The sequence below is a fragment of the Heterodontus francisci genome, chromosome 29 (genome assembly GCF_036365525.1).
Source record: "Heterodontus francisci isolate sHetFra1 chromosome 29, sHetFra1.hap1, whole genome shotgun sequence".
NCBI classification, from domain to species: Eukaryota; Metazoa; Chordata; class Chondrichthyes; order Heterodontiformes; family Heterodontidae; genus Heterodontus; species Heterodontus francisci.
Window position 1 is genome coordinate 35,999,091 of NC_090399.1, and position 12,703 is coordinate 36,011,793.

General features: G+C 44.6%; 1 protein-coding gene across 1 annotated transcript; it reads left to right on the forward strand.

Annotated features, from left to right (window-relative positions):
* The first annotated feature begins 839 nt into the window (after positions 1-839).
* On the forward strand, positions 840-11,098 carry LOC137345757 (probable G-protein coupled receptor 139). Its single transcript, XM_068009014.1, has 2 exons — positions 840-906; positions 9,826-11,098. The coding sequence occupies exons 1-2, from the start codon at positions 840-842 to the stop codon at positions 10,716-10,718; spliced, it is 960 nt and encodes a 319-aa protein (XP_067865115.1). The 3' UTR covers positions 10,719-11,098.
* The last annotated feature ends 1,605 nt before the right edge of the window (positions 11,099-12,703 follow it).

Genomic DNA, 12,703 nt, shown 5'->3' on the forward strand with positions numbered 1-12,703 from the left:
AAAGATTCCACGGCCCCTCCTTCCAGCTGAGATACTCTGTCACTTTAAAACTCTCGTCTATTCGCTAATTTCCTGTTCCAATATCCCCTCCGTTTCCATCAAAAGATGGAACAGCCTTGAGGGCTGAATTGATATCTCCTGGTCCTCCGCCAGAGGCTCGAGGAGTTGAATGGCCTCCTTTTTCTGTATTACAGGCTCAAGAATGGCCTCCTCCTGTTGCTGTGTTTACTCTGATTGGTCAGACATGGTGTGGGGCAGTGAATCTCTCTCTCTGGTTAACCCTGTATTTGTCCTGTCTCTCCTCCCCACTCTCCCCTCCCCAGGAACAGCTGAAGACTCTTGCCAGTGAGATGGTGAAGGACTCCCGAGTTTCACTGCCTGCAGTCCCAGTTCTCCGTGCTTTACAATGAGAGCCTGCAGCTCAAGGCCCAGATGGACGATGGCCACAATCTGCTCTTCACCACCCGAACCACAGTCGAGTGAAGGACATCACTGAAACAACATGAGATCTAGAGATGGGACTAATGGTGTTTGAAAGAACAACCTCATTGCTGGGAGAATACAGCTTCCAATTTTCATTAGTTAATTAATGTGATCAGAATTGTCCAGTTTTTGGAGTTTTCCAGTTTAATATTCAAAATAAATAGATTGTATCAATGCACAGACTGATGTTGTAATCTGTTTTTTCAATTTAAAAAAACAGTTTGAACAATGTTGCAACCTCAATATCCCCGGGGAGATCCCACAGGGTATAAATTACAGGCTCTGGTAATGTGTCACCTCAGAGTTTAATACAGAGAGATTGTCTGCAGCACGAAGGGACACATCACCACACAAAAATGGGACGAACAATTGACATTATCTCGAAAATATATTACCCAATTCTTGCTGTCATTGGTGTTCCTGGTAAGTGACTATAACCATTGAAGTTGTGTAAATCTGTGTGTGAGCTGGTCTCTTGTTTACTCTGTGACTGATAATGTTAAATTCTGATCTAGTGGTCACTGTTATACAGACACCCGATCAGTGATATCATTTCCTTACATCAAATATCCTGAATTATCTCTGCAGTTTTATTCCATTGTCTCAGCTGATAATAAACCTCTGTTTGTAACTGACAGGCTCTCTGAATTATCAAATTATTGCATTTAGTGGAATATTGTGTCATGCTGAATTAGACCTCAGTGAAGGCAATTCTCTGAGTGAAGGTATTAGTGGGAGCATCAGTCAGTGTACCATGTATTACTGGGAGTATCTGTCACTGTGGAATTGTACTGAGTACAATTGTGCAACCCGGTTCTATTTTGAAATCACTGTTTCAGGTATTTGATCTCTCCATTCTATGAAGCTGCCTCTGTGTTTTAACAATGTAATTGTTTGCAAAGTGGTTTTTGCTGATGTTTGGTAATAAGTGTATAAAGTGAAATATATTGATATTGCTCTGTCTCCTATTGAACTGCTCCAACAGAAACAGATGTTAACTACTTACTGACAGTTAAACAGCAGGACAGCACTGTTACAGCATTCTAATCCTGTCTTTAATGACATTTCTTACTCTGCGTACAGTTACTGTAAACACTTTAGTTATTTTAGTGATGATTAATCCCCTTACCCCAACATGGTCCTGAGAATCTTTGGGTCATGAGTGGTGAATTTTATTATCTGTCTATTACACAGGATGAAGATAGGAACATAGTAACAGGAGTAGGCCATTCAGCCCCTCGAGCCTGTCCCGCCATTCAGTGAGATCATGGCTGATTTGCAGCCGAGCTCCATAAACCTGCCTTTGGCCCATATCCCTTAATGTCTTTGCTTAACAAAAATCTAACTATCTCAGATTTAAAATTAACAACTGTTCCAGCTTCAACTGCTGTTTGTGGGAGAGAGTTCCAAACTTCTACCACCCTTTGTGTGAAGAAGTGCTTCCTAACATCTCTCCAGAATATTCTGGTCCTAATTTTTAGACTGTGCCCCCTAGTTTTAGAATCTCCAACCAGTGCAAATAGTTTATCTTTATCTAGCCTGTCTTTTCCTGTTAATATTTTGAAGATTTCAATCAGATCACCCCTTAACCTTCTAAATTCTAGCGAAAACAGGCCTAATTTGTGTAATCACTCCTCGTAACTTAACCCCTATAGTCCAGGCATCATTCTTGTAAACCTACGTTGCATTCCCTCCAAGGCCAATATATCCTTCCTAAGGTGTGGTGCCCAGAACTGCTCACAGTACTCCAAGTGGGGTCTAACCAGGGTTCTGTACAGCTGCAGCATAACCTGTGTGTCTTTATACTCCAATCCTCTAGTTATAAAGGCTCGCATTCCATTAGACTTTTTGATGATTTTCTGCACTTGCTCGTGGCATTTTAAAGATCTATGCACCTGAACCCCCCCCCCCCCCGAGTCTCTTTGGACATCCACTGTACTTAAGCTCGTCCCATTTAGAAAGTAACCTGCTCTAACCATTTTTGGTCCAAAATGGATAATGTCACACTTGCCCGCATTGAAATCCATCTGCCATAGTTTTGCCCACTCACCTAGTCTGTCAATATCTCCTTGCAATTTTATGCTATTATCTAGACTGTCTACAATACCACCTAACTTTGTATCATCAGAAAATTTGGATATATGATTAATATGCCATCATCCAAGTCATTGATGAATAATGTGAATAATTGAGACTCCAACACAAATCCCTGCAGGAAACCACTAATCACATCCTGCCAATTGGAGTACTTACCCATTATCCCCACTCTCTGTCACCTACCACTCAACCAACTTTCTAACCATGTCAATAATTTGCCCTCAACTCCATGGGTTTATACCTGAATTAACAGTCTCTTATGTGGGACTTTATCAAATGCCTTCTGGAAGTTCATATAAATAACATCCATAGACATTCCCCTGTCCACTATCTTAGTCACTTCTTCAAAAAATTCGATGAGATTTGTCAAAGAAGAACAAAGAACAGTACAGCACAGGAACAGGCCATTCGGCCCTCCAAACCTGCGCCGATCTTGATGCCGGCCTAAACTAAAACCTTCTGCACTTCCGGGGACCGTATCCCTCTATTCCCATCCGATTCATGTATTTGTCAAAATGCCTCTTAAACGTCATTATCGTACCTGCTTCCACCATCTCCCCTGGCAGCAAGTTCCAGGCACTCACCACCCTCTGTGCAAAGAATTTGCCTTGCACAGCCCCTCTAAACTTTGCCCCTCTCACCTTAAACCTATGTCCCCTAGTAACTGACTCTTCCACCCTGGGAAAAAGCTTCTGACTATCCACTCTGCCCATGCCGCTCATAACTTTGTAAACCTCTGTCATGTCATCCCTCCACCTCCGTCGTTCCAGTGAAAACAATCCGGGTTTATCCAACCTCTCCTCATAGCTAATGCCCTCCAGACCAGGCAACATCCTGGTAAACCTCTTCTGTACCCTCTCAAAAGCCTCCACATCCTTCTGGTAGTGTGGCGACCAGAATTGCACGCAATATTCTAAGTGTGGCCGAACTAAAGTTCTGTACAGCTGCAGTATGGCTTGTCAATTTTTATACTCTATGCCCCGACTGATGAAGGCAAGCATGCCGTATGCCTTCTTGACTACCTTATCCACCTGCGTTGCCACTTTCAGTGACCTGTGGACCTGTACGCCCAGATCTTCTGCCTGTCAATACTCCAAAGGGTTCTGCCATTTACTGTATACTTCCCACCTATATTAGATTTTCCAAAATGCATTATCTCACATTTGTCCAGATTAAACTCCATCTGCCATTTCTCCGCCCAAGTCTCCAACTGATCCATATCCTGCTGTATCCTCTGACAATCCTCATCACTATCCGCAACTCCACCAACCTTTGTGTCGTCCGCAAACTCACTCATCAGACCAGCTACATTTTCCTCCAAATCATTTATATATACTACAAAGAGCAAAGGTTCCAGCACTGATCCCTGCGGAACACCACTAGTCACATCCCTCCATTCAGAAAAGCACCCTTTCACTGCTACCCTCTGTCTTCTCTGACAGAGCCAGTTCTGTATCCATCTTGCCAGCTCACCTCTGATCCCGTGTGACTTCACCTTTTGTACCAGTCTGCCATGAGGGACCTTGTCAAAGGCTTTACTGAAGTGCATATGGTTAACATCCACTGCCCTTCCTTCATCAATCATCTTCATCACTTCTTCAAAAAACTCAATCAAATTAGTGAGACACGACCTCCCCTTCACAAAACCATGCTGCCTCTCACTAATAAGTTTCTTTGTTTCCAAATGGGAGTAAATCCTGTCCCGAAGAATCCTCTCTAATAATTTCCCTACCACTGATGTAAGGCTCACCGGCCTATAATTTCCTGGATTATCCTTGCTACCCTTCTTAAACAAAGGAACAACATTGGCTATTCTCCAGTCCTCTGGGACCTCACCTGTAGCAATGAGGATGCAAAGATTTCTGTCAAGGCCCCAGAAATTTCTTCCCTTGCCTCCCTTCGTATTCTGGGGTCGATCCCATAAGGCCCTGGGGACTTATCTACCTTAATGCTTTGCAAGACACCCAACACCTCCTCCTTTTTGATAATGAGATGACTGAGACTATCTACACTCCCTTCCCTAGGCTCATCATCCACCAAGTCCTTCCCTTTGGTGAATACTGATGCAAAGTACTCATTTAGTACCTCGCCCATTTCCTCTGGCTCCACACATAGATTCCTTTCTCTGTCCTTGAGCGGGCCAACCCTTTCCCTAGTTACCCTCTTGCTCTTTATATATGTATAAAAAGCCTTGGGATTATCCTTAATCCTGTCTGCCAATGACTTCTCATGACCCCTTTTAGCCCTCCTAACTCCTTGCTTAAGTTCCTTTCTACTGTCTTTATATTCCTCAAGGGATTCGTCTGTTCCTTGCCTTCCAGCCCGTACGAATGCTTCCTTTTTCTTTTTGACTGGGCTCACAATATCCTGCGTTATCCAAGGTTCCCAAAGCTTGCCAAACTTATCCTTCTTCCTCACAGGAACATGCTGGTCCTGGATTCTAATCAACTGACATTTGAAAGACTCCCACATGTCAGATGTTGATTTACCCTCAAACAGCCGCCCCCAATCTAAATTCTTCTGTTCCTGCCTAATATTGTTATAATTAGCCTTCCCCCAATTTAGCACCTTCATCCGAGGATTACTCTTATCCTTATCCACAAGTACCTTAAAACTTATGGAATTATCTTCCCGAAATACTCCCCTACTGAAACTTCGACCACCTGGCTGGGCTCATTCCCCAATACCAAGTCCAGTACGGCCCCACCCCTAGTTGGACTATCTTCATATTGTTTCAAGAAGCCCTCCTGGATGCTCCTCACAAATTCTTCCCCATCTAAGCCCCCAGCAATAAGTGAGTCCCAGTCAATATAGGGGAAGTTAAAATCACCCACCACGACAACCCTGTTACCTTTACATCTTTCCAAAATCTGTCTACACATCTGCTCCTCTACCTCCCGCTGGCTGTTGGGAGGCCTGTAGTAAACCCCCAACATCGTGACTGCACCCTTCCTATTCCTGAGCTCCACCCATATTGCCTCGCTGCACGACCCCTCCGAGGTGTCCTCCCGCACTACAGCAGTGATATTCTCCTTAACAAGTAATGCAACTTCCCCACCCCTTTTACATCCCCCTCTATCCCGCCTGAAGCTTCTAAATCCTGGAACATTTAGCTGCCAATTCTGTCCTTCCCTCAACCAAGTCTCTGTAAGAGCAACAACATCATCGTTCCAAGTACTAATCCAAGCTCTAAGTTCATCTGCCTTACCTGTTATACTTCTCGCATTGAAACAAATGCACTTCAGACCACCAGTCCCACTGTGCTCGGCAACATCTCCCTGCCTGCTCTTCCTCTTAGTCTTACTGGCCTTATTTACTAGTTCCCCCTCATTTACTTCACTAGCTGTCCTACTGCTCTGGTTCCCACCCCCTGCCACACTAGTTTAAACCCTCCCGAATGACGCTAGCAAACCTTGCAGCCAGGATATTAGTGCCCTTCCAGTTTAGATGCAACCCGTTCTTCTTGTACAGGTCCCATCTGTCCCTGAAGAGATCCCAATGGTCCAGATATCTGAAACCCTCCCTTCTACACCAGCTGTTCAGCCACGTGTTTAGCTGCACTATCTTTCTATTTCTAGCCTCACTGGCACATGGCACAGGGAGTAATCCTGAGATTACAACCCGAGAGGTCCTGTTTTTTAACTTTCCACCTAACTCCCTCTGCAGGACCTCATCACTCTTCTTGCCTACGTCATTGGTCCCAATGTGTACCACAACGTCTGTCTGTTCACCCTCCCCCTTCAAAATGCCCCCTGTCCGTTCAGAGACATCCTCGACCCTGGCACCAGGGAGGCAACATACCATCCTGGAGTCTCTTTCACATCCACAGAAGCACCTATCGGTGCCCCTGACTATAGAATCCCCTATATCTATTGCTCTTCTGTGCTTTGTCCCTTCCTGCTGATCAACAGTGCCAGCCATGGTGCCACTGCTCTGGCTGCTGCTGTTTTCCCCTGATAGGCCATCCACCCCAACAGTATCCAAAATGGTATACTTGTTAGAGAGGGGGATAGCCACAGGGGATTCCTGTACTGACTGCCTGCCCCTTCTAGCGGTCACCCATCTATCTGCCTGCACCTTGGGTGTAACCACTTCTCTAAAACTCCTGTCTATGACACTCTCTGCCACCTGCATGCTCCTAAGTGCATCCAGTTGCCGCTCCAACCGATCCATGCGGTCTGTGAGGAGCTGCAACTGGGTACACTTCCTGCAGATGTAGTCGTCCGGAACGCTGGAAGCGTCACGGACTTCCCACATCTCACAGGTGAAGCACTTCACCCCTCCAACTGACATTTCTAGCACTAATTAATAAATTAATTGAAGATAAATAAATTCTTATTAAACCCTTACTAAATTGTTCTAACTATATGGTCCCTAGTGCCAGATTCCTACTATAAATATTAAATGCTAACTAAATACAGTAATCTCCTCCCTCTGGTTTAGTTACTCCACTTACTAATTAGTTAATTAGGGCTTTAATCAATTTTTATCAATGTTTTATTTTCAAATTCAGTATAAAAAAAATTCCCTATCAGGTCACAGATTTCCTGTGACATCACTCAGTTCTTTTTAACCAGAGGTAAGTTTTTTATACTTACCGGTCCAGAACTCTGCCCTCCGAGTCTTCTCCCAGTCAGCTGTGCTCTTTGGAAGCTCTGGGCTCCCCTCACTGAGGACAGGTAGGAAATGAAAGGAGCTCCTCACTCCCTCCGTACCGAACTTCCCCACTTACCAAACTTCCACTGTTGTACTCTAGTGCAAACCAAGTCAGCACTCCAGTGCAAACTGGAGGCATGACCTTCCCGTCATGAATCCATGTTGGCCGTCCCTGATTAACTGAAATTTTTCTCGGTGTTCAGTTACCCTATCCTTGATTATAGACTCCAGCAACTTGCCCACCACAGATGTCAGGTTAACTGGTCTGCAATTTACTTGGTTCCCCCTTTCACCCTTCTTAAAAAGTGGAGTAACGTGCAACTTTCCAATCCAGAGGGAGCACTCCTGAATCTAGGGAACTCTGAAAGACTATAGTTAGGGCATCTACAATGTGCTCCCCTACTTCCTTTAACACCCTTGGATGGAAACCATCAGGTCCTGGGGATTTCTCACTCTTTAGTTCCATTAATTTCCTTGTTACTGATGATTTACTTACATTAATTGTATTAAGTCCCTGTCCCCTATAGGATATTACATTTTTCGGGACTTCCGGCAAGTTATCCTCCTTTTTCAACTGTAAATACTGAGGCAAAGTAATTGTTCAACATGTCTGTCATTTCCCCATTATCAATGACAATATCTCCAGTTTCAGCTTTTAGTCAGCCTACGTTGCTCTTCACCAATCACTTTCCCTTTATGTAACCATAAAATTTCTTCTTATTGATTTTGATGTTCCTTGTAAATCTCCTTTCATAATCTCTTTTAGTCGCTCTTATAAGCTGCTTTGTGACCCTTTGCTGGTCTTTGTATCGATCCCATTCAGCCGGATATGTGCCGCGTTTTGTATTTTTGTGAGCCCTTTCTTTTTGTTTTATGCTTTCCCTAATCTCTTTAGTTGTCCATGGCTGTTTTTTCTGTGAAGTGGAGCTTTTTCCTCTCAGGGGTAAAGACTCGTTCTGTATTTCATTAAATGTTTCTTTAAATATTCTCCACTGTTCTTCAGTCGATTGACCCATTAACAGATCTACCCAGTTTACCGTGGACAGTCTCTGTCTCATCCCGGTAAAGTCAGCCTTACCCAAATCTAAAATTCTAGTAGCTGATTCGTGCTTTTCACTTTCAAACGCTACCTTGAATTCGATCATGTCGTGATCACTATTTGATAAATGTTCACGCACAGTTAGGCTACTAATTAAATTTGGCTCATTACTCATAACTAAATCTAATATTGCCTGTCCCTTTGTTACATCTAGGACATATTGCTGCAGGAAATTATCCCAGACACATTCCAGAAATTCACTACCTTTCTGACAGGTGCTAGTCTGCCTCTCCCAATCTATGTGTAAGTTAAAATCCCCCATTAATACTACTCTGCTTTTGTTACACACTTGGCTAATTTGTGCATTTATCCAATCTAACACCTCAGAACTGCTACCAGGGGGTCTATACACAACACCTCTTACAGTTTTAGATCCTTTTCTGTTCCTCAGTTCCACCCATAAGTTCTCCACTGGATGCTTTCCTCTCATTATATCCTCCCTCACCAATGAGGTGATATTATTTCTAATTAGTAAGGCTACTCCGTCCCATCTGTCATTTTCCCTGTCCCTCCTGTAAACTTTATAACCAGGTACATTTAGTTCCCAGTCCCGACCATCCTGCAGCCACGTCTCCGCAATGGCCACCACATCATAACCTTCCATTTGAATTTGCAACTGCAGTTCATCTCGTTTACTTCTTACACTCCGTGCATTTGGATATAGAATCTTGCCTGACAGACACCATGAGGCCATTTCCCGGCCAGTTTCCCTCCACCATCTCCTGCTGGGACATTCCGAGGCCCCATTTGGATTGATTCATTTTGTTTCATACACTCGCCATTCCCACTCCTCTCTTCCTCACCAACTTTGGTCTGGGAATGAAAACCCTCGCAGGTTCCTGATCCTGATCCCTGTGCAGGGACTCTGTTGTAAAGTATAGGTGTGTGGACCTGAGATGTAAACATTGGAATATTCCACACTCGTTGTCACTATGGGAGCTGTATGGATCCAAGCTATGCTGCCTTTGTGTCGGGTCTGCGCCTTGGGGTTGAACCCCAGGAGCAGTTGGGTCTGATCCTCGTGTGGGCATCTAATTCTTGGAGAATCCAATCCTGGTGGGGTCCGATCCTGTGGAATGGAGGGGTCCTATCGTGGCGAAGGTTGGGTGGGATCCGAGGGTGGGAGGATGATGCAATCCCGGGTGTCTTTCTATGTGGTGTGGGGTATAACGGGGAAACCCAGCTGGAAAGTGTTAAACCTGTAAAACAGATTAAATCAGAGACTTCCAGCCTCATTCAAATATTTAAATTACCAACCCATCTCCTGGGAGCGGTTGTCTGTCCGTCCCCTTTCCCAACTCCATTAAAGCTGGAAGTGGGCAGGTCAGAGGTCGGTTGGATTCAGGGTTGAGATTTTTAAATTTTAACCTCTGACCCCCCCCCCCCACACCCAAGTTTTGGTGCTAGAATCCTACCCTTGCAGTCTGGGTCAGACACAGAGAATGTTTGATCAGTAATTTCCAGTCTCTTTTCCCTTCTCTCTCTTACAGTTAATTTACTGGCGATTGTGATCCTGGACCGGGGAAAGTGCGGCCTCTCCACCTGCACCACTCGCTACCTGGTGGCCATGGCAACCGCAGATCTACTGGTCATTATCTTTCAGGTCATACTGAACCAGATCGGTCATTATTATTTCCTGGGATCTTTCTTGAACATCCTCCCTGTGTGTAGAGTGAAACTTCCCCTGAATCATGCAGCTACAGACTGTTCTGTCTGGTTCACCGTCACTTTCACCTTTGATCGATTTGTGGCCATTTGTTGCCAGAAGCTGAAAACAAAATATTGCACCGAGAAAACTGCGGCTGTGGTTCTAACAGCAACCTGCATTCTGCTCTGTTTAAAAAACATCCCCTTCTACTTTACATATGAACCTGCAAAGATAATCAACAATGTGCCAATGTACTGTTATACAAAGCCAAGCTATTATACAGAGCCCGGATGGGTGGGATTTGACAGGTTTGATGTGGTTTTAACCCCATTGCTCCCATTTGCTTTAATCCTGTTGCTCAATGTTCTGACAGTCAGACACATTTTAGTGGCCAGTCGAGTCCGTAAGGGACTGAGGGGTCAGAGCAAGGGAGAGAATCACGGTGACCCAGAGATGGAGAGCAGAAGGAAGTCTGTGATTTTACTCTTCACCATATCCGGCAACTTCATACTTCTGTGGTTGGTATTTGTTTTGTTTTACTTTAACATCGCATTTCACTTTGATTTTGATTCTAATACATTTGGACATGTCGGATATATGCTGTTGAATTTAAGTTGCTGCACAAACACATTTATTTATGGGGCAACTCAGTCCAAGTTCAGAGAGCAGGTCAAGAGTGCAGTGAAATATCCAGTTACATCAATTATTCAATTAATGAATAAACAAAACAACTGAGAGCAGCCCAGAGGCGGGTCCCAGTGTTTCCAGTCCATGAATGGAATATTTATCCCCAGACTTCCATCAACTGAATGACAGCAGGAATCACTGGGATGTGAAAATACCCCCAGTGGCGGGAGTGCGGTGGGGGAGGGGGTGGGCGCTAAAACAGACTAACACCACCCCCTCCAGGAGCCTAGGCCCGCTCTGTCCTTGCAAACTAACACCCCATCTCCAAACTCCCTTTCCTCTCCAAAGTCCTTGAACATGTTGTCACCTCCCAAATCCATGACCATCTTTCCCGGAACACCATCTCTGAATCCTCCAATCAGGTTTCCACCCATGTCACCGTACTGAAACAGCTCTTGTCAAAGTCACAAATGACATCCTATGTGACTGTGACAAAGGTAAACTTTCCCTCCTCGTCCTTCTCGACCTGTCTGCAGCCTTTGACATGGTTGACCACACCATCCTCCTCCAACACCTCTGCACTGTCGTCCAGCTGGGTGGGACTGCTCTCACCAGGTTCCATGCTTATCTATCTAATCATAGTCAGAGAATCACTTACAATGGCTTCTCTTCCTGCTCCCACACCGTTACCTCTAGTGTCCCCCAAGGATCTATTCTTGGCCCTTCCTATTGTCATCTACATGCTGCCCCTCAGCCACATCATCTGAAAACACACTTCATCTCTGACACCTCTCCCTATCTCTGGATCCTCCTCCAGCCCCTATATGCCTCACTATCTTTGCAACCTCCTCCAGTTCCTACACCCCTCCCTATCTCTGTAAACTCCTCAAGCCCTGCAACCCTCCCTATCTCTAAAACCTCCTCCAGCCTTTACACCCCTCTCTATCTTTATAACCTCTCCGAGCCCCTACACCCCTCCCTACCTCTGTAACCTCCTCAAACCCTACAAACCTCCGAGATCTCTGCACTCCTCTAATTCTGTCTTGTCAATCTTGCCTGATTTTAATCGCTCTACCATTAGTGGCTGTGCCTTCAGCTGCCTGGGTCCTAAGCTCTGCAATTCCTTCCCTAAAATGGAATTTTGGCATTTATTGCTAAAGAAATAGAATATAAAAGTAGGGAAGTGTTGCTGCAACTGTTAGTGAGACTGCACCTGGAGTATTGCGTGCAGTTTTGGTTCCCTTACTTGAGAAAGGATGTAGCTGCATTGGAGGCAGTTCAGAGAAGGCTCACTAGATTGATTCCAGGGATGAGGGGTTTGTCTTATGAAGAGAGATTGAGCAGTTTAGGTCTTTACTCTCCAGAGTTTAGAAGAATGAAAAGAGATCTAATTGAGGTACATAAAATGATTAAGGGGATTAACAAAGTAGACGTCGAGAGGATGTTTTCTCTTGTGGGGCAATCTAGAACAAGAGGTCATAGTTTTAGGATAAAGGGTCACAGATTTAAAACAGAGATGAGGAGAAATTACTTGTCTCAAGGGTCGTGCGTATGTGGTATTCACTACCTCAGATTACGGCGGATGCTGGGACATCGAGTAAATTTAAGGAGGAGATAGACAGATTTTTAATTAGTAATGAGTTGAAGGGTTATGGAGAATGGGCAGGAAAGTGGAGTTGAGGCCGAGATGAGATCAGCCATGATTGTATTGAATGGTGGAGCAGGCTCGAGGGGCTGAATTACCTACTGCTGTTCCTAGTTCTTCTGACCTTATGACCTTAAACCTCTCCACCTCTCTCTCTATCTCCTTAAAGACACCCCTGAAAACCCATCTGTTCGACCTAATATCACCTTATGTGGCTTTGTGTAAATTTTGCTTCATAATGCTTCTATGAGTGCCTTAGGATGTTTTATAACATTCAAGGAGTTATATAAAGATAACTTGTCACTTCCTCACCCTCTCTAGCACTGTTTCCCAGTGTCTGTGTCTCTGTTTCTCTCTCATTGTCTGTGTGTCTGTACCTTTGTTTGTCTCTCTCTCTCTCTTGCTCTCGCATTCTCTTTCAGTCTCTTGCTTTCTCCCTCTCTCTTTC